The following is a 24,890-nucleotide window of genomic DNA, read 5'->3' on the forward strand; positions in this document are numbered from 1 at the left end:
CTGAAAACTGAGAAGCTGTAGCTGGACCCTCTGAGAGGCTGCTTGGTATATCATAATGAATACAACTTGTTTTAAGAAACAAATAGAAAAAATCCCAAAAGAACCTCCCCTACAAAAGCCAGACCAAAACCAAAACAACAATCTCAAGCAGCTGTTAATTCAAGCAAATTTTTCCTTTATTTTTAATTTGATTCCAGAAATTATAATAGTGCAAACACTCAGTATAAAAGTTGCAATAAGAAATTTACATTCACATTTAACATTTCAGTCCATTCACTTTTTAACATAAAAATAGGACAAATATTCAATTGCTCTTCTCAATTTAACAATCCTGAAAAAGACTGGAAGATACTCTACAATAATATATTTACATAAAAATAGACCCGTATTATTAATGAAAATCTATCATTAGAAGTTACCCAGTGTTAAGTTATTGTATTGTACTATGTATATACATATATATATATAATGTATAGTTATAAAGATAAAAATATTATTTATAGTTTCAGTGGGCTATAGCAGTTGGAATAATGACATCTTGACTTAGTAGTTCACCCCTTAAAGTTAGGACTATCCATTTTACCTATGTAGATGTTCCTTTTGTGATACAGTAGGCTTCCTCCTGGTCTTTTTGAAGTCAATGGTCACACCCCATTTAACATGGTGGAGGAATAGACACTAGAATAAGGCCTAATCTAAAAATTTAATAATTGTTGAACTTAATATTTTCGTTAATTTTACTGGGCTGTAAACAAGACTAAAAGTTCTACTGAACACTTTTATTCAAATACATACAGAGAAGAATACATTGGTTTTCCCATATGTCTGTCTACCTGATGCAAATAATTATTTTTTTCCACAAAGTCTAAGCAAATATTCAAGTTAGTTAAGAAGCAATGCAGAATTTGTTGCAAACATCTGCAGGTTAAGTAGCTGATAAGATTCCTCTTGCCTAGTCTTCTTACTGAATGTTTCAATTCAACTGACCTTATAATACTCCAAGCCTGTATCTTTCCTCTAATATTTTAGTAAAGAGTGGTATCCAGACACAGACAACACGATTGCTCTTGAAATGGGTTTGCATGTTCTTTTTAAACTGCTAGGAAACATGAATTAGGCTATACCACTCTTTCTTATCTGTGCCTCGTCTTTGGACCCTGGAGCAGAGAAGCTGCTCTGCTTGCTGATGATTGAAGCCTTGTTTCCCAGCTTGCAGCCAGCTGCTGGTGCCTGCACTGCCTCCGCAGGGCATGTTTATGTGCCCTGTCAGGTTTGTTGTCACATGTGCTCCTTCCTAACGAGATTATGTTAAATTTATTTATTTTTCCCTAAACATTTGTTATATATTAAAAAAATCAAAATATGTATTCTTTTGAAATAGTTTGACAACCATGTGACAGAGGACCTACAGAGGGAGATGGTAAAGCAGGCCTGAATGGACAACAAAAATATGATGGCACTGAACTGAGGTTGAGTTAAGGATATAAGGAGTACCAGTTTCTGAAGCAGCAGTGTTTTATAAGCTGTAGGTCATATTTTACATCCAAAGAAGACTTATGTGATGTTAAAAGGCAGGTAAGTATGTCTAGCTCCATCTCCTCCTATTGCTATAGTATTTATTACATTTAAATATTTATAGGATGCTTAAAATTATGGATAAGCCTATAATGGACTCTCTGTCATCATGTGTAGGCAGACTAATTTTGTTTTTAGAACACAAGCTCTGTGTGGTCTTTTGCTTCCTACCTCAGGCTGCTGAACATTAATTATAAAACACTTTAAAATCTTTTCAATTAAAAGATTGGAAAAAATGCGTAGCATCTTACTTCCAAGCAGAACCTATGTGCATATGCCAGCAGGGCAGAAGTTAACCTCCAGACTGCAGTGAGTACAAGAATTTACCAGGAATTTAGCAGGATAAAATCCAGACAGGTGTTACTTGCAACACAAATTTTAAAGACAGAGATTTTAAGTGATGGGTCAAATTTAACTGAATCTGCTTGACGCTGTGAAATGTGTGTCAAAATTTAACCTCTGCCAGAATTTCAAAGAAAATAATATCACTGCTCTAAGATTCTCTGTATTAATTTTACTAGAAAAGGTAGCTGTTCTTGGATTCTAGTGTTTATACTAGTAAGCATTGCTTTAATTCTTACTCTATTCTCTAATATTTTTCAAAGCAACTTCTCTGTGATAATCAGGTGTTTGAATGCAGAAAAGAAACTCTCCATTTACTTTGTCTAAGTTCAGTTTTGAACAGAGAATTATACTTGTAAATGGGAGCAAGTTATGAAATCTCTTTTCTTCTTTGTTTTTCCTTATTGAGCCCTCACAATGTTACTATAAAGAAAGCAGGAATTCTAAGCAAAGAAGAATCTTTACTGTAGCAATTAAAAATATAATTATAAGGAAGCAATTTTGATGGCACCAGTAATTAATTTTCCTTTACATTTCATTGAAAATTCTTGATGTATTGCTTGAACGGTATTTGAAATGTTAAGAACAGACAGCCTTTGCACCCATGTGCAGTAAGGAGCAAAAGACATGAGAAATCACCTAAGTAACTTCAATGTGCCAGCTGAAGGTTCTCATAACTGCTGCCACTACAGACAGGTCTAGGATGAAAGCAGAAGGTCAGGCACTTGAAAGTAAGACATGATAGTGTGCACAACCACAGTTATTAAACCCCACTTTTGCCCACAACAACTGTTTGTTATCTGTTTTACCACCAGCAGGCTAACCTACATCTAGCAAACCTGACACTTCAGTTACAAGGTGTCCTGGAGAGAAGAGCATCCAGCTTTGTAAAAGGACCCCTAGACTATCTGAAAGTATTTTCTGCAGAACTTAGCTCACTGTATGTGCTAAGCTTTCTAGGAAACCTATTCTTCTTCAGGTTGGACCCACATATACCTGTGTATAGCCTCCCTCTACAAACAAATGGAGCACTCCTTGCATCCAAATAGCTTTACTGGTAGTAAACCAAAGTAGGAAAGGAGCTAATAAAAAAATCTTCACAGTGATGCAGCACTTTTTGTTCCTTCAGTTTTATGCAGGTGTGTCGTGTCTGATGCCACAGAAGCCATAAAATGGGGATCCTAACATAAAGAAGTAGATCCTCCAGCATGCAGTAAGGCACAAGCAAAACCAAGTCCTGTCAGGACACACATTATATATGTTAACCAATGCTAAATCAAATTCCAAGGTGCTTCTTCATGATCAAAAAATAGGCATTAAAGGTGACAATCCTCAACTATTTCTAATAATTCCTTCTGAAATTCTGGAAGTAGTTCACCAGGACATCTTGAACATTTTTGTAAATGTGAACTGACACAAAACCTCAGAAACTGATTTGACCATGCAATTAAACATAAGCATTATTTTTGTTGCACTGGGAATCTGGTTAAATACTCCCAGATCAGATACTTGACTTGTCTCAAGTCACCAAATTTTACCACTGACTTCAGATTGCCCATATTTTTTTCTTCTTTCCTTTTTATCCTTGCACCAATCAGATTGTAAATCACATCAGGCCACCCAAGCAGCGTGATATTTTGAAAAGGAACTGAAGAGCAACAGGCAGCCACTCCTTTATATGTACTTTTTCCATTATTTACATTAATATACTTATTAATGATTTAGATTTGGCCTGAGAAAGTGAGATATGTGATTAAAGGGAACAATGATCTAAAAATTGCCTATACAGAGTTATGGAAAATGGCAATCATAAACAGTGTTGGGGTACAGGAGCAGTGTCCAGATTGTCATTATTCACAACAATTACACTATGCTGAGATGTAAAACCCACTGAAATTGAGATGAGTTAGTTTATGACTGTTAGAAACCCTTAACTACTGCAATGAAGACAATCGTACAAGGTAGTGGTTTTTCTTGCAGGTAACAAGGATATATTGTATGAACCTGCCTCTTAACTTAGGATGACAAAAGTACTTGTAGAAGCTGTACTGCTTAGTTAACCCTACAGTCACCTGATTAAACAAACAAATTAATGGATTTCCGAGTCCTATTACAAAACTAGCTCAAATTATAAAATGTAAATCCTTATGCAAAGCAGAAAGTATTCACAATCCACACCCTTTCCCCTTTGCCACAAGACTCAGTGTTATGCTCCTCAAACACTCCTTATTTATCATTCAGCAATTATATGAGCACTTCGAGAAGTAATCCTGAGTTGTAGTCACATTGATATGACAACTTAAAAAATGAGGAGTGCAAAATACCTTCAGAATTTTAAGTTTTGTTCAGCATTTTTATGGTAAAAATCAGATAGAGAATTGTAAATTGACTTCTTATTCCAATGTCACTAGTTGACATCAGCCTCATGCTGTGGGTTAGGCTGTGATGCCTAAGGGAGGCATCTCTGGAAGTATGGAATCAGCACAGAACCCAGATGGCTCAGAGCCAGATAAACGAAATGAACTTTCTCTGGATAGTTTTGTTAAATACTCTCTGCTTAGCCATAGAAACTATTTGGAAAATAAATTTAAAAATCTGACAGAAATAAGGCAACAAAATTAATTTTTTTATATATATATATATATATATATATACACACACATACATATATATATATACATATGTATGTATGTATCCAGGAATATCACCTATTTGCATTATGTACTTTTCATATACAATAACTTAATATCACATTAGAAATACTCTGGGTAACGTTAATGGGCCAAATTCACCTTCTTTGCCTTCCATAGTGTTGCACCTGCATACAGCAAAGATGGATTTGACACCTGGTCCTTCTTGATGGTAATACTACATCAATTGCAGTATCAAAGAATAACCACTGAATTTCAGATACTACACCATTTTGAACTAGAGTATTGGTTTACTTTTTATATTACAGAAAGTAATTTATTGCTTCTAATGACCAGAAGGTACCTTATGAAGACAGCTTAGATGTTGATAAGACTTTTCATATACTTGTGTTACATGGACCTTGAAACACTGAGGTTGGCAGATCACAATCATGAAGTTATTTTTCTTCCTTATTTGCTGTTTGTATTTTGATTTGCTGAATGCACATGCAACTAGTGATTTAACTGTGCCAGAAGTGATATGTCAAAAACATTTAGGAAAACTTACTGTTTTGTATTACTGAAGTCAGGCATGAATGGCATGCAGTAGATTGCAAGGAAAACCAAAAAGACATCCATTTTAAAAGGATATATAATGTCCATGCACATGTAAAATGCCTCTTACAAAAATCATTCATTTTTGTTAAAAGTGTGCCTTTTTGCTCTTTTTTATACAAGTGTACATGCAATTACCTGTCCAAGCTAAAACTATTTACAAAATTTCGTAGTACAATACATCTTTTAAAGTGAATAATACATGAAAGGCCAATGTTCTCTGTTGTTTCGTAACGCTGTACAAGATTAAAAATAAGGCATTATAATACAGGTTTATCACAAATTAAAAAAATGTTGGTTTTCACTGTAATACAAAACTCTAACTTGAAAGAATATTATGGCTAAATAGTCCTCCTGCCTGGGCAGAACACATACAGAATCTGGAGTTGCTAATGTAAAGAAAATGCATTCTTTCTGCTGCAAACAGGAATCCAACACAGGAGAATGATTCACGCTGCTTACTAATGTTTTCAGACTCTTCAAAGCACTGAAATGGCACAGGTCGTATACTGTTTCCCTTCAAACAGTGACACCCAGCTACTTGATTTTGCCTGACAGATAAATTACAGGCAAAAGTGTGAAAGAAATTTTGGTGCATGACCTACTCTTGGTTACAGTGTTGTAAAATATTCAGCTCAATATTGACATTAGACATTGCTATAACCCAAAGCAGAACTTGGCCTACAGAAGCTCAGCTCCTGACCTTTACAAGCATACTAAACTGGTGATTGCTGCAGGCCCTGTGGATACATGAGGGGATGCAGATTCAGCCCTAACAAGCTGAAGCTTTTGGCTCTCAGTGTCACCTAGGGAAAGTGAGGGAAAATTTGTATTTGTTTGGTGAAGATAAGGGAGTGTCACTAGCCACAGTGCAAAGCAGCTACAAAAGACTATGCGTTTTACAGGCTGAGTAAAACTGATTTCTAGTCAATGTAAGTGGAATGTGTTTGGAAATATCTAGTCAGTAATCCGATGGAATGCAAGTTTGCAATCTCAACAGAGAATAATAATTAAAAAAAGACATTTGAAGATAAAGGTAGTATAGGAATACTTGGAAATTAGCTCTCAAGACTAAAGATCTCTGACACTTATATGCTTATATAAAGAATGAAAGATTTCAATTATTACTATTATCTGAAAGAGAGAACATGCAAACTGATGTGAAATATTGTGCTTGCTATCGACAGACACTGACATGCCAAAATGGCATCACTTTGTTGTAGCACTTGTATCTGTTAATTGTTTCAAACGAACAGCTGCACAAAATAGTGAACAGAAGTACAGGAGGCTATTCTGCCCACAAATCATCAAGTTACTATCCTCAGATGAACACTAGGGATTTTGGTTTGCTATGGGGCAAACTTCTTGTTGGGACTACAGCAAGGTTACCCAGGCAAAAGTTACAGTGCTTGACCAGAAAATTAATATGTGCAAGACAGGAAATACCACTGCATGCAATAAGACAGACACAACACAAATCCCACAGAAATCCAGGGAAATCCTATTGATGATTTTCAGAGGTATTCGAGTGGGCCACATACCATCTTAGGACAATTGTCAATAAAAATTTTGCTTGCAATCTTCTCTAATTTAGTAGAAAATGTGCATTATGAAGTATTATTTCTATGAATATTTCCCCTCTTTCCATGTATAAAACTTATTAGACATGTCAAAGAATGCAGAAGAGCTGAGAGATTAAATATGTCATTTAAAACTGTCACACAAGAACTGAAATTAAACAAATGTAGACAGAACAGGAAAATGGGGAAAAATTATATGAATAGAGAGGGAAAGCATAAAGATAAGAGCACAGCTTCATTATATCATGATTTCAATGGGCACTTAGCTTTCATTGTTGAAATTGCTGCTGAATCTTGCCTATCATTTTTACATTGTATTAGACTAATTTGTGCCTTTAGCTGAAATTTCTTTCTAATTTATACTGCTCAATCCAGGACCACAAAGTAATATATAGTTTTCCCCATGGTAAAACCAGCAACAAAAACCATTAAAAATACCAAAAACATTCATGATAGGATAATTATGTTGATGATAATGAACTTAATGTGAGTGATAACCTGGTCTATTGGAAGGTGTCCCTGCCTGTGACAACAGGGTTGGAACTAGATGATCTTTAAGGTCCATTCCAACCCAAACCATTCTATTAATTGATGGCTTAAGGTCTGGAAACAAACTCCAAAAATACAGGATGAGAAGCCGATGATGGCCTGTGCCTGTCTGGTCCTTTCCATTCAACATGAAAAACATTCTTACAAAAGTCACGTGCCTTGTTTGGCTGTTGGAAAAGAAGATCAGACTTTGAAAATCTTTGGACCAATTCTAATTAATTATCACCTGCTAATAATTTAAAAATGTTAACATGAATAATGTCAATTTACCTTGCTACATGATCTTCCACTAACATTACCAGGCTGGGAATGGGTCTGGGAAGGAGATCTGCCACAAAAATATCAGCAGAGGGGACAATTCATTTGTGCTCACTGTCCGCTTAGTCAAAGAAACAATGGCAAGATGCCTATATCTTGAGCCTAATGAAAGAGCAACAAATAAGTAATTTTTGTGAAATCTTTTGTGTGGGCCAATGGATGTGTTTGATTGATGTGTTCACATACTATCAGATCTACTGCTAGGATCTGAAGATACTTTTATTTCATTATTACCAGTGAAATTCTACCAAATTCACTGAATTCAAAAATTGTATAACATGGGCTCTTTGATAGAGGAACTGAGTAATTAATGCTATTGCACATAATGCTTTTCAACTTGGTTAAATATTTAACTTACCCGTGTGATGATTTAGTTCTCATAAACCTGTTAGAGAACATAACTAAGCAGTGTGCTTTACATGAATACTACTCATTCAATTTAGTTATGTAAATGTTTGTTCTTTTAAATCCATATTCTCTATGTGTATATTTTAAAAAATATTTAATTGTCTCAAAACTAGAAATAAATTATTCTAGAAGAATATCTGTGAATTGGGTAGTTCTTAGAGAGACAAAGAAATGCAGTGACTTTCTTCAGCTCCATTAAGGTACATATTACCTGTACAGCACAATTAGGAAGCAGTTCTCAGGTTTCTGTAGTAATTTTAATCATACTACTAACTTTTCCAGCTTTGTAATGAAGCACCTAGCAGACGGGGCACATAAAAATTAATTTAAAACTCTGCTGAAAAACACTGGACTCCCACAATATTCTCATGTGGAGAACAGAAATTCCTGCAACATTTCTTTAACCATTGGCATCTACTGACATAGTGCTGTACGTACTTTTAACACAAAAAATTACTGCTCCAAAGCACATGCTGATAAAAAGGGACTCTCTCAGAACCCTCTTTCCACTGAAATCTGTAACAAAATAGGCCCACCAAAAGGAAGTGTGACAGCTATAACATGAAAATTTTCTATTGTACAGTCTATACAACTTCTGCATTCTGGAGTGGGATTTTTAGCTTGGTGGGGTGTTTTTGGGTTTCTTGGTTTTCTTTTTTTTTCTTTTTTGTTGTTGTTGTTGGTTTTTGATCTTAGGGGTTTTTTATGGGCAGAGGGATGGATGGATTGTTTTGCTTGTTAAAAAGAAGTTTTTCATGTTTTTAGACAATGTAAAGTTTTATTTCTCTTTTGGAAAGCAGCCAAGGTTAGTCAGCCTGTGAAGCCCCGTCAGGACAATATGGCACATGTCCATGGAGTACATGTCCCTCAGTAGGATGACCTTCAACTGCTCCCACCTTGACTATGGAATTGCACTCCATATTTCACATCTGGATCATCATTTCAGTATGAAGCCATAAACAATATGATATGGGCAGCAGTAGAGAAAAAAGCAGCCACAATATATTCCTTTTTATGCCGATTAAGAGCAGGCCTTGCTCTCCTGGCACATTTACCAGTGCTCATCATGACTGTGCTTGTTTCTCAGAATTATAGCTTTCTATAATTGTACAGCTTTAAACAGTGAGTCTGGATAGAATCAAGGTATAATAAAACTGTGGCATAAATTTAAAAATCAATTAATATATAAAAATATGTTGGCAAACATACAAATGTCACAAAACTAGCAACAAGATGTTTGCCACCAGTACAGGACTATTCTTTGAGCTGTTTAGAATGGTAAATCCTGGACTTGAGCCACAGGACTTGTGCTATTTCTAAAAGCCTTAAATAACACCATCCTTCTGCTCCTCAGTAAAATCAGCACTGTACATACAGGAATGTTCTATATTGCATAAGCATATTGCTGTGCTTGCAGGGTGGGTCCTCTGTTTTGCACAGAGTCAAATGACCTACAAAGAGGCAGCAAATTCTATGCTCTATCACTCTTGTATTTTTTTTTAATGGAGATAATATATATTGTTCTTTTGCCTAAACTCTGTGGTTTATCTACTTTATATTCTAGTGTAATGTTTTGATTGAAAGTTTTTGGAAATTTGTGGAGCATGCAATGAGAACTTAAAAAAATATGTAGGGTTCTGTAATTAGCTGAATCCAGTCCTCGTTAATCTGCCCTTGACAGCACAATAAACACTGTTCTCATTGCATTAATTCATGCACTGGGAGCAGTTTCTCAAAGTCTTGCAGTAGCCCTGGACAGTCTCCAGGCATCCCACATTCCATGGTTAAATGCAGCTTTACTAATCCCAGGCCCAACAATTCTGGCTATGACAGAAAGAGAAATCTCTTTTCTATGTCACTGCAGGTAGATGTGTAAATAAATACACACTTTTATGTTCATCTCTATAAATATCTATTAAGTCTACACAGAACTGTCTGTATGTGTGTGTATATATAGATAAAAACATATATACACACACACATAAATAATTGCTTGCACGTTTATCTATTTTTTTTTCATTTACTGTTTAAAAATGCCAAGAAAATATGCCTCATTTCCAGAAAATCCCATTTTGACTTTTCATAACAGAATTGCTAGCCCTTATATGTTCCATCCCAAGAGTTCATTACACAGTCCCCAAGTTCTCTTTGGTTGGGTTGTAGTGGTCCTTCATTAATGACTTGGCCTATGACCTCTGACTTCTTAGTAAAAATTCAGGCAACCATTGCTCTCCAAGTTCACTGCAAGTGGCACAACCAAATCTCCTTTGTTCTATGCCTCCTTCACAGCTGGCACAGAAGGAAGATAATGCAGTGTTTGGTTTGTGTGAGTGGCAGATGCTTGACCTGCTCCATGACCAGGTTTTGCAGTAAAGCTAGCAACTGAGGACACCGATGGACAGCTGGTGCCCAGTTTTGTTTGAATGTTTGCTCTCCCATAAGGGTACATTTTTCGCTCTAAGTTTAAAGACCGTGTTTGGGAATTATTTCCATCAGCCTTTCCTTCCAGGAAATAGGTCAACATTTCACCTTTTCCCTTTACACTGACTTTACCCCTGCACACGAATTCATAGCTGCATCTTTTTAATATCCGCTGAACTTCTTCTGTCACCTGAAGACAGAAAAAAAATCAAACCTGTTACTTTTTCTGTTCATGTAATTGCCCACCCCCCTCCATTTTACTTCTCAAGTGTGAAATATGCATACACAAGAATGGATTAGCACCTACAGCTGCTCTCAGGCTCACTTAGAATTTTGTTTAGGAAGTAAAGATCACTGATAAAACTGGACTCTGGGAAGAATTTCTGATATTGAGTTAAGTAGATACACAGACAACTTGACCTCCGTCCAACAGAAATATGTAACGAAATTGTAAGCTGTATCAGTTCCAGTGATCCTAATTTATGGCAGAAGACTTTTTGATCCCTGGAAGTTAGACAGGTATTTTGGATAAATGACTGCAGGTGTCCACTGAGCTTTTGAGAGGAACACCATAGGTGCTAGTAGTAGAACAACAGTGTTCTATGTCTGCATCACCTCTCCAATCCAAAGTATCCAAGCAATTTTTAAGAGCTACATAAAATGAATTAAGATGCAAACAAGCAGAGATCCTTTCCTGTAGGTCTTATTTAGGCAAAATTTCTACAGCACAAAGACTGGCAGTGTTAGCACTCCCAGGCTTACCTCCAACTGTGTGCAGTGAAGCAGAGAATCTTTCTTCTGATGGTTAATTATTTATTTGATGATTTAATTGTCTCTAAGGAGTGAAGTGTACAAGATGGAAAACAACTATAACTCTGATGGTGGGTCATCTGGAGAGTGTTGCCCTCTCCATAAGAACAAAGTGAAGCTGCATTCTCTAAGTGCTCTTGAAAATGTAACCACATACAAAACAGGAGGTATGTAAAGTTTGCAAGATTGTCTTAGAATGCACTCACCTGAATCTTTCCCTGCACTCCAGTACTATCCATCCGGCTGGCAACATTCACAGTGTTCCCCCAGATATCATACTGTGGTCTTCTGGCTCCAATGACTCCCGCCACTACTGGCCCAACATTAATACCTAAAATTAAACAAGTTTGGTTTTCACTACAGCATACCATCCAAAGGAAACATGAATCCTGCAAAACCGATCAGACACAAGTGTCTTAGCATTTTTTTGGTAATACAGTAATACCTGTTAACATCATAAAGCTGAGTCAAGGGAGGTTTAGGTTAGATGTCAGGAAATTTTTTCACCCAAATGGATTGAGCACTGGAACAAGCTCTCCAGGGAAATGGTCACAGCAACAAGCTTAACATAATTCAAGAAGCATTTGGACAATCCTCTCAGGCACATGGTGTGACTTTTGAGCTGCCCTGTGCAGGGCCAGGAGTTGGGCTTGATGATTCTGATGGGTACCTTACATGTTCTATGACCCCTCAGCATATTCATGATTTTATTATTAAATTAATTCAAAGTGGACTTCTGCATTTGTAAAAGTCTAGAAACACAACAAAGACATTCCTTGAGATATCATATTGGAAATGCAATATGATAGACAGCATAAAAATTTGATTCTTCTGTGGATTTTGTTTGTTTAAAGAAAAGAAGAAAAGCAGTGGTAGTGCAGAGTTTAGCTGAAAATGGGACGAACTGTTAAAGATCTTTAATTGTTTTCTATAGCTTCCAGCGCAGTTGCACATATAAAGCCTTTTAATGGAAGTTTTCCAAGCAGAACAGAAATAGTGGTCTGGAATACACAGGGATTGGGGTAAGGGAAGTGTGTCAGATTGTTAGTACTAGACAATTCCAATCCCAAAGACAGTGGAAGATGACAAAAGTATTTGAAAATGGCTAAGGCATAATTTTTTGGAAACTGTAGAACTCAATTCTACATTGCTGACTGATTTCAACATCTTTGGAAGATAAAAGAGGATGTTCCTTCTGAGTGCCCTGAAGAGCTGCAGATACTAAACCTGCATGAGATTCTCTGCAAGGGCTTTTCTAGGCAATTCATGCAGAAGAATGAGGGTTAGATATTTGATCCTCTGGGATCCTGGAAAGACAAGTTGTAACAGAGTTCAAAGAGAATTTGGGGTTTATAATTATTAGGATGTACAGGAGGTCAAAGATGTATAACTCTCCTACTGCTGCCTTTGATGTCTTTGGTATTTCTCAATTTTCCACTGCTAGCAACCTGAGTTTTCCTGTTGTCCAGCACATTCTCACAAGTCAGCCATGAAAATATAAAGAAGCAGGAGAAAACGATTAGTGTTAGAATATGCAATGAAATGAGAACAGCAGTGGAAGTATCACTGGAGAGGAGCAGGATACATGAAGAAAGGGAAGCAGGGAAACTTGATCTTTAAGAAAGCTGAGAGAAATGAGTGGTAAGACATGTAATAACATGTCCCAAGGATTGCTTGGGAAGGGTTGTGTTGTGCAGACCAGAGGATTTTATTTGTTGGAGAAAACAGGACTGGTTAAGGTGATTTGGCGTCTGTGGAGAAAAAGCTCCCATTGCACTCTTAATGCCAACAAAGCTTTTCCAGATGCAACTTAACATAATACAGTAAAACCCAATTTTCAGCAGCTTAGCAATGCAAAGCAGTGTATGTCACAAGATTGTGTACACTCATAATATTGTATAAAATTCAAGGTACACTTTCCTTTTAGGGGTGCACAGATTAAGCAAACATATTGGAACTGGAGGGAATTGCAATTCCTTAATGCTAATGCACATCATCCAGGCTGCTGACCTTTTACATGGATGTTATTCTCTCACTAATGGAGAATTTTCAGTTTTAATCATGAGTGCAGGACAGGTAATCCTTTGCTGACAGCACAGGAAAAGCCAACAAAAAACAATCTTCTGCTTGTGTGATAAATGTAGAAACATGACTTACCAACTCGTAGGACAAAGTCATTGTAAGACTGATAGTTGATTTCATCAAGAACATCAAACATCTCTATTGCAAAATCTGCCAGTGTACTCAGATGGGAATAAATTGATTTTTTAGCCTAGAAACAAAATAGTGTTGCACATTAGATTTGTATGGTACTGAGATGCAGATTAAATACTAAAGTAAAAAATAATGAAAAGCTCAAACAGATGCCTTAGGAAAAGAATCTAACCAATTTTTCTTTTTGTGAAAGGAAACTTTTGATGGTAGCTGCAGCACATGCATTCTTTTTTTTTCTGCTATTTTTTTTCCTTCTCTCTCTCCTTTTGATTTCTGGGAAGAATGGAAAGCAAAGTTCCCATGGTAAAGTGGTTCTGTTGCTAGAGAGCTGCAGATGTTTGTTTTGAGTGTGGCAGGGAATATAACCTGCTTTCTTACAAAACTACTTTGCCTGATGATTATTAATAACTATAGTTTGTGCCCTCTTGTCCCTTTGGAGTTTTTGCTGGCTCCCAGCTTCCATGAGGTGCATGCTGTTCCTATTGACAAAATTCCTGTTAGGTTTAATCCTGTGAAGTGCAGAACACCCCTATGTTTTTCCATTCCAGGCAAGTTGAAGGGAGCTGTTATCAAATGTATCTAAAGGAACTAATGTTTTTTTGCCCAAAAAGGATCAAATAAAATGGTGAAGTATTAACTTGTAAATAAAACTGAAAACTAACAAAATAATTTTTACAACCTCAGTCTAAATAAACTGTGCGACTAATTTTCAGAGGATATTGTAGATTCCAAAACTTAGCCAGCTGCTAACATAATTCTCAGGATCATAAAAGAAATATTTGCTACAAAGTAGTAAAAATCTAAGCAGCATATTATTAGAAAGTGGAAAAGAAAGGTTTCCATATTTGTTCTGTAACTCATGCTCTCCCCCTAGGATCTAACCTTGGTTAGTTAAAGAGAGGTTATTAGAATAAACCTTTGACTCAACTCAGTATGACTGCTCTTATGTTCTGCTCTTATTTGAATAGAAATATGAATTTTTGAACAAATTTGCAAAGTGGAAGTGGGCTAAAGGTAGGATGTGGTGAAAGAAATGCAGGGTCAGTGGCGGCTTCTGTAAGGTGTTACACAACAGGACTGTGCAAGCTGGCATGAGATGAAAGCTGGCTGAGTTTTTGCCATGATAGCGAGATTTTATAAATGCACTGCTAAACAGTGACTGAAAAACCTGAGAAACAGGTTGCTATTTCCTTCATTCACCTCAGTTTGAAAGCATTGCTTCATGTCCTAAACCAGGACATGTGGCTAGGAAATTTACAAAAAATTATGAAAGTCATCCTTGTGCCAGTCCCAGTTTTTGGGAAGGATATTTTTATTTACCTGCCTGGATGTTTAGCATTCTGCTTCTTGCAATGTGAAGTAGCTAGTTCTACTGCTTTCCAGAATCACCAAAACAAAAGAAGAACAAGAATTAAGCTTAACGAGCTGATGGATACATTTCCAAAAGACAAGGAAAAAATATTCAATGTCTGGAGCAGGGAGAGAGCAGTGCATAATTTTATTTGATTTCTAATCTTCTTTATGTGTCCTCTCTTCCCTTTCTTTGCTGTCTGTTGAATGTTCTGTTTTCCTGCAATGCCCTTCCGGGTTGCAGGAGAAAGGACTGGTGACAAATACTGAGTGTGCTGCAGGTGACAGATGCCTCTCAATAGGATTAGGGCAAACCCTTTTGAATCTGCACTGAAGAAGACCACAAAGTTAGGACCCTGGTGAAGTCAGGATCCTGTTGACATACAGATACAATGAATTCACATTGTGGAAAATATCTGCAAAGGGCTTGGTTTGTGTGCTGCCCTGCTGACATAACTGGCAAGCAATTATTTATTTAAACATCAGAGTGGAAAGACTGCCGGGAGCATCGCAGCAAAGTCACTGCGATAGAGGCAATGTGTATTCACTGTAGTCACCTGCTAAAGTCAGGGTGCTGAAACAGGACTCTAGTAAAACATGGGCTTCAAATACCTAAGTCCATGGGTACTGGGCTCTTAAGTGTGTAAATATTCTCAGTTAAGAGCACATCCACTGCTTTCTGTTCATGTCCAAATTCTAGTATGAAATTACTGATGCACAAACAGAGGCTGTGTAAGATTTTTTGTTGAACCTGGGACTCTCCTGGCAGAGGGCAGACCAGAGGCACTTGAGTGTCTCATGGTTCCCCATGGACACATATGACTCCACAGGACAGCCCAGGGACTGTGTGAAACTGGCAGTGATTATGCATGACAGGCTAGCCAAGTTTATCAGACTTCTAATACATAGGTGTATGCTGAAGAACTACTGGGAAACTGGCAAGAGGATGTGAGTAATTTCTATTGATTTGCATCACATGAACAGTAGGGAGACACCCCAGAAGAAATTAAACCCTAGGTTAAAGTAAAAATTATTGTCTGTTTCATCCAAAATATTTTTTTCTGGAATACAGAATTTTTAATAAATTCTACATATATAGAAACGATCAAAATTTGCCCCAATATTTAAAAGGAAGACTGAGTACTGTACAAGATCTTCTGTAGTGATTTAAAATGCATTACTATCAAAAGCTCAGAGCAGTATCTTCAGTACTGGACTAACTCAGCTGACCCTTCACTCAACAACTATAAAATACAAGAGAAAAACATGTTTAGGTTTTGGAACGTATGCTGCCAAAGTTACCCAATAACACAGTTGTTTTGAGGATTATAGTTCAAAGAGCATTTATACCAGACACCAAAGTATGCCACTGCCTGTTTGCCTCGGATCACACACTGAAAAAATTCTAAAGATCAGTGTTTTTTGCCTGTCTCAGAACCCATGAGTCAAACATTTTAGGATAAACAGATTTTTTAAAAGACCTTTTTTTTTTTTTTTTTTAAGGCATAGATTTCTAGGAATGATACAAAGGAAGGCATCGGCTGGAAATACTTTGCAGACCAGAGGGTTAAAAGTGTGATATACTCCAACATTATTATAACCATTGATTTAAATGTGGTCTTGTTTTTTATTTACTTAGCAGGGATAATTGTTGCTAAAACGTCCACAGGGCATCTTCTGGCCTTTTCTGCTTTTGCCTTCTAATTTTGTATTATTTTTCAATGCTAAACCATATGCACTAATGTATTCAACACGTCTACAACATATGTACATGCGTATCAGAACAAGGGAGAAGTGTCTGAAAACTCTGGGCAGATGAGGTGAATGAATTGCTTTAATTTTCATTCTATTCTTATATTATAAATTTTATAAAATTTTAATGCTTGGTTTTATTAGTGTAATTACTAATGTGCATAGTACTCTGTATACCATGCATTTAATATAATGCCCACAGGGTTTTCTGACTTTCCAGATGCTGCTTGGAAACCTAGGAAATCTCTGTTCCAAGATAGCAACTTACGAATAACACTCAGGGGTAGTGATGAGCATACAGAAGAACTGTGCCTCAGAGTTAGTGGGTTTGAAATGACTTTGACTTTTTTATTGCTGAGTATTTAAAGTGGTAAATAGAATGCTAATGGTAGAGACCAAGAAGAGCTGATTTGGAGGGAACAGGTACAGTGCAGCACTGTACTTAGCACAAAGTTCCTGTCCATGATAGGGTTTGGGAGAGGATGTTTATTTTAGTAGTACATTTCAATATTAAAAAAATATATGCAAAAATTGTATTTTCGTATTCTTCTGGTAATTTTTCAGCAATTCACTACACCTAGTGACAACCTTTCCCTGCATCTTACAAGGCCATCTAAGATGCCAGGTTTAAAACACTATCACTCTGATTTAGAGGCTTTTATACACCAATTTGCAGGGAATCCAAAGCGGCAGACAATGAAATCCCAAGTGAAGCCACATAAGCAAATGGCAGTTTTCCTTTCCTGGCTACAGCAGTTCCTTGAATTTAAGATTCAAAATGTTGTAAAGAAGCCCTGCAAGTTATCAATAATCTCAGAAAATTGCTTGTGTTTCTGGAAATTGAAGGAAAATTATTTCTTCACATAAGACTGTCATGTAAAATCTTCTTACCTTAGTTCCTGAAGTAGGCACAAGTCCCACAGCTGCCATATATGTACTTCCAATTGTCTTGATCTTTTCAATATCCTTATAATATTCTTTGTCCATAAGCTTTGTTTAAAACATAAAACTGTTAAATATTACATAATATTTTAGACAAGTAACCATAGTTATCAGACAATATGTGCAAATTCAATAAACCATATCATATTTGCTAAATTGAGTCTCGCCCACTTTGAGGTCACTGAAAAAAACTGCCATCGACTTTCATTTTTGATATTCTTCCAATATTAGAGAAATTTAAGGTCAGATTCATATGCCTAAAAGTACAAATTTGGCACTTTGGAGAAGCCCAGTGTACACCAACTATGATTAAATAGGAATTTTACAGTACTGTTTTATTAAACAGTTCAAGATACATTGATTTACTTCAGATAATCTAATTAACAGTTATTTGATAAAACTGATATGGTCAAAAGACAAAGTATTTAGACCTTACCTCATCAAAATCAGCAATAATTTCATTTAACAAGCGTAAACATTCCACTCCCATATTATTGCCATCCAATTCGATGTAGAAATCATTGAAATTTGGGATGGAAGCAAACATCACTCCCACTTGTGAATATGACTGGTAATAAAGGTCCTGTAGTTCATAAGCAGATGTAATTTTTATTTTAAAATATTAATCTAAACTAAACATCATAACAATACTTAATCTACTGCTAAGCAATAGCTAGGACAAAGACCATCAGTTTTTCTAGAGAGAAAACCAGATTTCTTAGATAACGTTGAAAGATGTCTTCACTCAAGGCCACAATAGAAAATTAATACCTAAAGTTTTAAACCATCTTAAAACATCTTAGGGGTTTTCTTCTGTTTAGACATAGAAGCAGTGAGCTAGAATTTGAAGAAAGTTTTAACAGTTATATAACTTCTATTGTATGAGGAAAAAAATTACAGTAATTTCACGATTATAAGCCGCACTGAGTATAAGCCGCACTTCCGGGTGCCAGCAACTTTTCGTTTTGTCCATACACAAGCCGCACCTGATTATAAGCCGCATGTTACAACACAGAGTGTGATAAAAGGTATCTATTCTATCACCATCTTTGAGGGTGAGGGCAGTGATCCTTATCTCAACGGCAGATATTCTGCTAATGGGCCATCCATTGAAACCAGGCAGGGCATTGTTCTTTATCTTTTCACAACCCGTCCTTCCTCCAGTGAGTCATTTTCTGCTAATGGCCCTACTGTGTGACTGATAAAATTACTTCATCCCATTGGAAGTTGCTCCAGCCAGGGGGAAGAGCCCAACATTTCTTACCAAGATAAAAACAGAGGTTTTGGGACACTAAAGGAGCCCCTTTCTCCACGGGACTCCAGAGGAAAACTGAATTTCTCCACACCACCGCTGGACCTCCAGAGGGAAACTGCACCTTCAACAGGAGCACTGCTTCAACTGAATCACATCTGTCACTGCAGGAGGATGCAGCCACCATTTAATGGAACTGCTACCAACACCCTGCCTGACGGGGTGTCAGGTTGTGGTCTGACTTTGTCAGGGTTTGGAGTTTGTTTCTTTGTAGTACTGCATTTCTATTTTAATTTCCCTAGAAAAGAACTGTTGTTCCTAATTCCCATATTTTTGCCTGAAAGCCCCTTGATTTCAAAATTATAATAATTTGGAGGGAGGGAATTTACATTCTCCATTTTCAAAGAGAGGCTCCTGCCTTTCTCAGCAGACACCTGTCCTCCAAACTAAAACAGCAACTTTTCATTCTTTGTCCGTATATAAGCCGCACCTGATTATAAGCTGTACTTTGGGTTCGGACCAAAATTTTAGTCAAAATGGTGAGCCTTATAATGGTGAAATTACTGTATATTTTTAAAATCTTGTTTTATAAGCAAAATAAGAGATGGGCCAATTTTATCCTGCAGTACACAACTGGCCTCACTCCTTCAAGTCTTTCCATATGTTGTGGAGTCCTATATAATGTAATGCTGTTCTGTATGGTTCTGCTTAAAAATTTGGAAGGCTCAAAGAAAGCAAAATCACTCTTCTGTGATTCAAATACATTGACCAAACTCTCAAGAGCAGTATCATGGACATTACAGCTGCTCCAGCCCTGAAGATTTTCAAATGATTTTCAGATGAACAGAAGGACTCTCATGAGGCTTTCTTGAACCAATTTATTTAGTCACTGCAGCCTTTTATGCTAATCCATGTCTTCCTTGAGTACATACAATTCTCTGTTTATAAATTTAAGTGTATGGTTTTGGTAATGGTAGCATGCTTTCCACAACCAGAGTGGTAATACATAAGTGTCTAGCAGTTCATACACCTCACCATTCAGAACCAAACTGAGTTCATGCAATACTGTGATAAATTCCAATAATCTGCATTGATTAGAAAATGAAAAAAAACGTGATTTACATGCAGGTACTTGGTTACATTGATGTTGAATGACAACCTTCCCTTATCCTGAATTTTATTAAAATTCTTCAGAGAAGGAGGACCATACAGCAAAAGAAATAATCTCAAGCTAATTCTTGAACACAAGTTTTTTACAAAGCTACATTTTTTACATGAGCAATTTTTTTTCCAATTCTTTCTTGAAAACAAGTGGAAGGTGGCTCAAACAACACCCATACAGTGTGCATTTAAATTTTATCTTGGTTTACCATATTTCTTGGATTAGACATAAGAAAGTGCTGTGCAACATGGGCCGGCAACAGGTTGAAAAGAATTCTTTTATTATCCAGTTTGACTCTCTCCATATCATCTCTCTCTTCTTCTGCCTGTGGGGATAGAGGAAAAAAAACCTTTCCAAAATGCAAAAAATTAGCTGAGCCTATCAAATGGCTTCTATTCATTCATCCTTTGAAATTAAAATGGACAAAATGTAGATTGAGAACAGTTCTCCTGTACCATGCTTCTACATTAGACAAAGTCCCTTTAAATCCTTAGTAATTCAAGCTAAAGTCTCTCAGCTGTTTTCAGGGTTTGATCAGCTAAATGTATTGGTATCTTCTGTAGTTCACTATTCTTTTAAATAGAAGGTTGATATGTTTACAGTGTAAGCCAAAATAATCCCACTTAAGTCACATCTGGCCTTGGAGGCAATTACTTCCCAGGTAGTTCAACACAGTCACAGCAGTATTTGATCCATCCTTCAGACAAGAGAAGTCAGTGAGAATCTCCAGCGTATAAAGCAAACCTATGTACTTTGAAGTAAGATTGAAACAAATCTGGTAAGACAGTAACTTCAACAGAGAAAAAGTTTTTAAAATTGAGCACTCTTAAGAATGATGTACAATTAAAAAAAATTATATTAAAATAATTAACATTTCTAGAGATTGTTTCAGTTATGTTGATGTTTGTCATGAAAATATATATAGCTCCTTCATAACAGAAATTCTGTAATTGATGTGAAGGACAGCATTCAGAGAGTGCTCAGGAGTTAACATATCTGAGGTCCCTAACCCAAGGTAGAGGCATCTTATTACAAGTGCTTTACTTACAGAGTTAGTGTGAGTCATATAAGAGGAAACTATTTTAAAAATCAGACCCCTTATTTTAAAAATATTGAATATCTTGGAATCCCATTTGGGACTCCCAGATTTGCAAATTCCAGCCTAGTCTTTCATAGATTTATCTGCAAAATTACTTCTTCTTAGAGTGACTTCTGGCCTCACACTGATTTCAATTAGAAAATAACTGATGGGTATCATCTCACAAAAATCGCACCTTATTATTTGATCCTCACACACACAAATCATCTACTGTGATCTGATCCCAATGTGATTTTGTTTATCTAATTATAGTCAGTAAAAGACTGGAAGGCCAAATTCTCAGGCGTTGTCGAGAAACCCCAGTCAGAAAAATCACTGATGAACCCGTTCTAGTCTTTCTTGATGTCCCATTTATATCTGAAATATGGTATCCTAATCTATTACAAAGTGCTCATAATTTCTCAGTATCCATTCCTATCTAAGTAGGAGAAAACCAGTTACCTCTTGCCTTCACATATTCTAACAATACTATTTCATGTGATTTTTTTTGGGGAAACTAAGTTTTATTTTCCATGACAAAACTTAGGAAACAGCATTTTTATTCAAGTTACACAGGCTGTTTTGCCCTGTAGTTTACTCTGTATTTTAAAATTTCTTTAACAGTAGAAAGCATTCTGAAGGAGAAATGATTTTATACACATAAATTCTTCAGGAATTGTTACCTTTTTAAATAAATAAGCTCCTACTCTAATTTGGGTAATAAGAAACAGAACCTGTTCCAGAGGTGAAATATCAGTACACTTTAAATAACAATTAAGTTTTGCAAGAAGTATACCTGAAGCTTTTATCCTAAGTATCTACCTCCTGTTTGTGATCTGTTTTCTTGACACTTCTTTCACTGTTTAAATTTCACATGCTCTTTTCTTAAAATATCCTCCCCTTATTTTGGTAGTATGACTCTGAATTACCTTTTTTCTAAAAATATATTAAATGGCCTCTGGAATTTAGTTTGACTGTTGGAATTTAAATGTTTTAGTAGGAAAACCAAAAAGATTCTTCAGGTCTTCTTGAGCTAAAAATCCAAACCAAGCTTTTAACTTCATTTTACATCTCACTGGAACATGGGAAATTTTATTCTGACAATAGCGAAGAAATTTGTTAACTGAACTTATGATCTTAATAAAATATCCAGTCAGGTCTTCCTTATCCATTCCTCTATTTTTTGAACAATAATTTTTTGTTGTTACTTTCTTCCTAGGATTGTTAATGTCCTCAGTTAACCTACCAGTACAATATAAGGCAGAAGACTTTCCTAAAAGAACAATGCTTGTTTGAGTCAAGGTGTGGAGATTTCTGGACTAATCAAAGGAATCAAGTCGGGGTCGGCAAGTGGAGCAATCTGTTTGATGTGTTGCACGGGTCATGATGTTGCTCAATCACTGGCAGCTGCTGTTCGTTTCTGATGTGGAAATGTGTGATCAAATTCCTCAGCCTTGCCCAATTGTGGGCCGAACTGTTCATTTTAGAAGAAATTATTGAAAAGATTCTCCAATACATCCATCATTATATATGGAAACAGCAAAGGTTTCAGAGCAAGGAACAGCTGTGAGTAAGAAGTAGAGAACTGAGCTCTTGAGTGAAGAGCTAATGGCTCAAATCAAACTATCAGAGTCATGTCTGAGGTGGTGGCAAAATCATCTAAGAGCAGGGAAAGGCATTAATGATGTCACCATTACTAAAGATAGAATGCTGCATTTTCAACAAACCTAACAAGTGTCTCTTCCCTTTCCGGATGCAAAACTGTTAATTACAATTTTGCCTCTGGGAGGGTTCAGTTGCCAAAAATGAGATTGTGGGGAAAAGACTTGAGATAAAGATAACATTATGGAAAATATAGCAGGCAGTAGGGCTGCTACCGCCCGGATGGAACACAGTCAGCACACCCAACTTTCCACACACAGTACAATCTAGGAGAGACTAAATGGAGAGTGGAGTGGAGTGGGGTGGGGTGGGGTGGAGTGGAGTGGAGTGGAGTGGAGACACTGCAACCAGGCTCTGTTGAAACCCTTGCAGAAAAGGAAACTTGATGGTACTTTTTAGTTGATAAACCACATAGCAGCTGGAAGCCAAGGGAGACAAAGGAAGAGGTCCTGCCATGTCAAAATTACCCTCCTTGGATTGACACATGTCCCCATCCCAAAGTTATCTCAGATACCATACTGATATTCCCCACCTCCAAGGCACCACCACCCCTCACTGAGTAAGATGCATGACTAATGTCACTCAGGCTTTGTATAAATGTAAAGAAGAGTTAAGAAAGAGGAGAAGACTCCATCATAACTTCTGGGATTAGTTGGTAGGCTGAACCTCTCTTCTCCCCCATATGGACACCTTGGGGTAAGAAGTGTCCTCTAAACATACTGAATGATTATCTCGAGCTAGCTCTCACTGGGAATTACAGCTTGTCTGTACATTGCTTTGAATGCCTTTTCCCAGTCAGATACTATCATCAGCAATCCTAAAACTTTAACTTCTCACTGTTTTTTTTAATTAATAAAGATTGTTATCTACCAAGTGTTAATGTGGATTCTTCAAGGGTGCTAGCAATCAATGGCAGTGGGTAAAGGTGTGGAGATCAGAAGGAGGTCTCTCTTTTGGCATGTGACCCTTAACAAATCAGTTGAACTGCACTCCGATCTAGCACACTACTCTGTGAAGGGTCTCCATAGCTGGCGGTGCTGACAGACTCCTCGGGCACAAGGATCTCAGCTTTCCTGGGTCGTGGTCAGACTAACTAAACGCTAAAGGTTTGAGAAAATCTTTGTTTTCACATGAAAAAACCCTAACAACATGGAAACCCCTGGAATTTGCCCCATGGCAATTCTGATTCGTGGTGGGTAATGATAGCAAACCCAAAATAAGGGCAAATCATGCAAACAGAAAAACAAGGGGAGTGCTCTTACTTTTTTGTTCCCTGACCTATTTGAGGCCAAGCACCTCCTAGCTAACACAGAGAGAGGAGTGCCCTCTCTCCATGTATTCCAGGAGAAATTTGCACTGACAATGCCTATGTGGGACAATGCAGTGCCCTGCAAACTAAGCTGTGTTAGCTCTTCCTAACCTAGCCGAGGAACTAGAAACAGAACATTCATGGAATTAGCATGGCTTTCCTTCTGAGATACTTCCTCATGCTGAAAAGACATATTATCTTAGACCACACACTGGGTCAACACTGTTGTATTGTTGCTGGTATCCATGATCGAGTCTCTGCATGGACAGCACTTAACCCATCCACACACCATGCCTAACATCCTGCTTTATTATTGAAGTGATCCCTTAGGAATATGAACTGAAGTGTACCTTCTCTGCTGCTACTACACAGAACTTGAGTATCTATCCTCTTGCCTTGCACTGCCTAAGAGCTGTCATTTTTATTGTTCCTCAGGAGCTGCTTGGGGAAAGAGGAAATGTGTCCTTGCATCTCTCACAAGGGAAGATAAAGGAGGGAAGGTGAAGTAAAAAAAGACTTGGTCATGTCCAACAGTGAGGATTCTAAAACTAACTCATCACAGAGATAATATGGGAGGGAAGTAAGCCAACTACTGGTATTTTCTGGACATTTTTCTAGATTCCTACTTTCTGCCCTTTGGGGAAATGCAATGAAAACTGTCCTTTCTCCTTGTGACTCATGAGTTTCTAATGCCTACTCTTGAGCAGTTGAGATTAAAGGATGCATAGGTATCATTCCCTCTCAGGAAAAACAAACACTGGGAAGAGAGAAGGAGTACTTGGGGCTAAAAGATTAAAATAGCACAGATCACAGGTATTTACATACCTGGTGGGAATATTATCCAAACAGCTAAATGGCATTTAAGTCTTCATCTATTTGCCTCTGCTCCCATTGGTTAATTAAGGAAAGCTGCCAGCATGG

At 37.0% G+C, this 24,890-nt stretch overlaps 1 protein-coding gene across 2 annotated transcripts in view; it reads right to left on the minus strand.

Annotated features, from left to right (window-relative positions):
• Nucleotides 1-8,737: 8,737 nt before the first annotated feature.
• ADCY1 (adenylate cyclase 1) overlaps nucleotides 8,738-24,890 on the minus strand; it is a 153,697-nt gene continuing 137,544 nt past the window's right edge. Inside the window, exons 15-20 of one of the 2 annotated variants that reach the window (XM_033056283.1) lie at nucleotides 20,129-20,245; nucleotides 17,943-18,089; nucleotides 17,456-17,554; nucleotides 13,406-13,520; nucleotides 11,455-11,579; nucleotides 8,738-10,628 (exon numbers count right to left, since the gene is read on the minus strand). In XM_033056283.1, the coding sequence (XP_032912174.1) occupies nucleotides 10,290-10,628; nucleotides 11,455-11,579; nucleotides 13,406-13,520; nucleotides 17,456-17,554; nucleotides 17,943-18,089; nucleotides 20,129-20,245 (942 nt within the window). In that variant the 3' untranslated portion in view covers nucleotides 8,738-10,289. Of the gene's footprint in view, nucleotides 10,629-11,454; nucleotides 11,580-13,405; nucleotides 13,521-17,455; nucleotides 17,574-17,942; nucleotides 18,090-20,128; nucleotides 20,246-24,890 lie in introns of those variants that run through there. The other variant, XM_033056292.1, reaches the window with a different exon arrangement.

Source organism: Catharus ustulatus, chromosome 1 (genome assembly GCF_009819885.2).
Source record: "Catharus ustulatus isolate bCatUst1 chromosome 1, bCatUst1.pri.v2, whole genome shotgun sequence".
Taxonomy (NCBI): domain Eukaryota; kingdom Metazoa; phylum Chordata; class Aves; order Passeriformes; family Turdidae; genus Catharus; species Catharus ustulatus.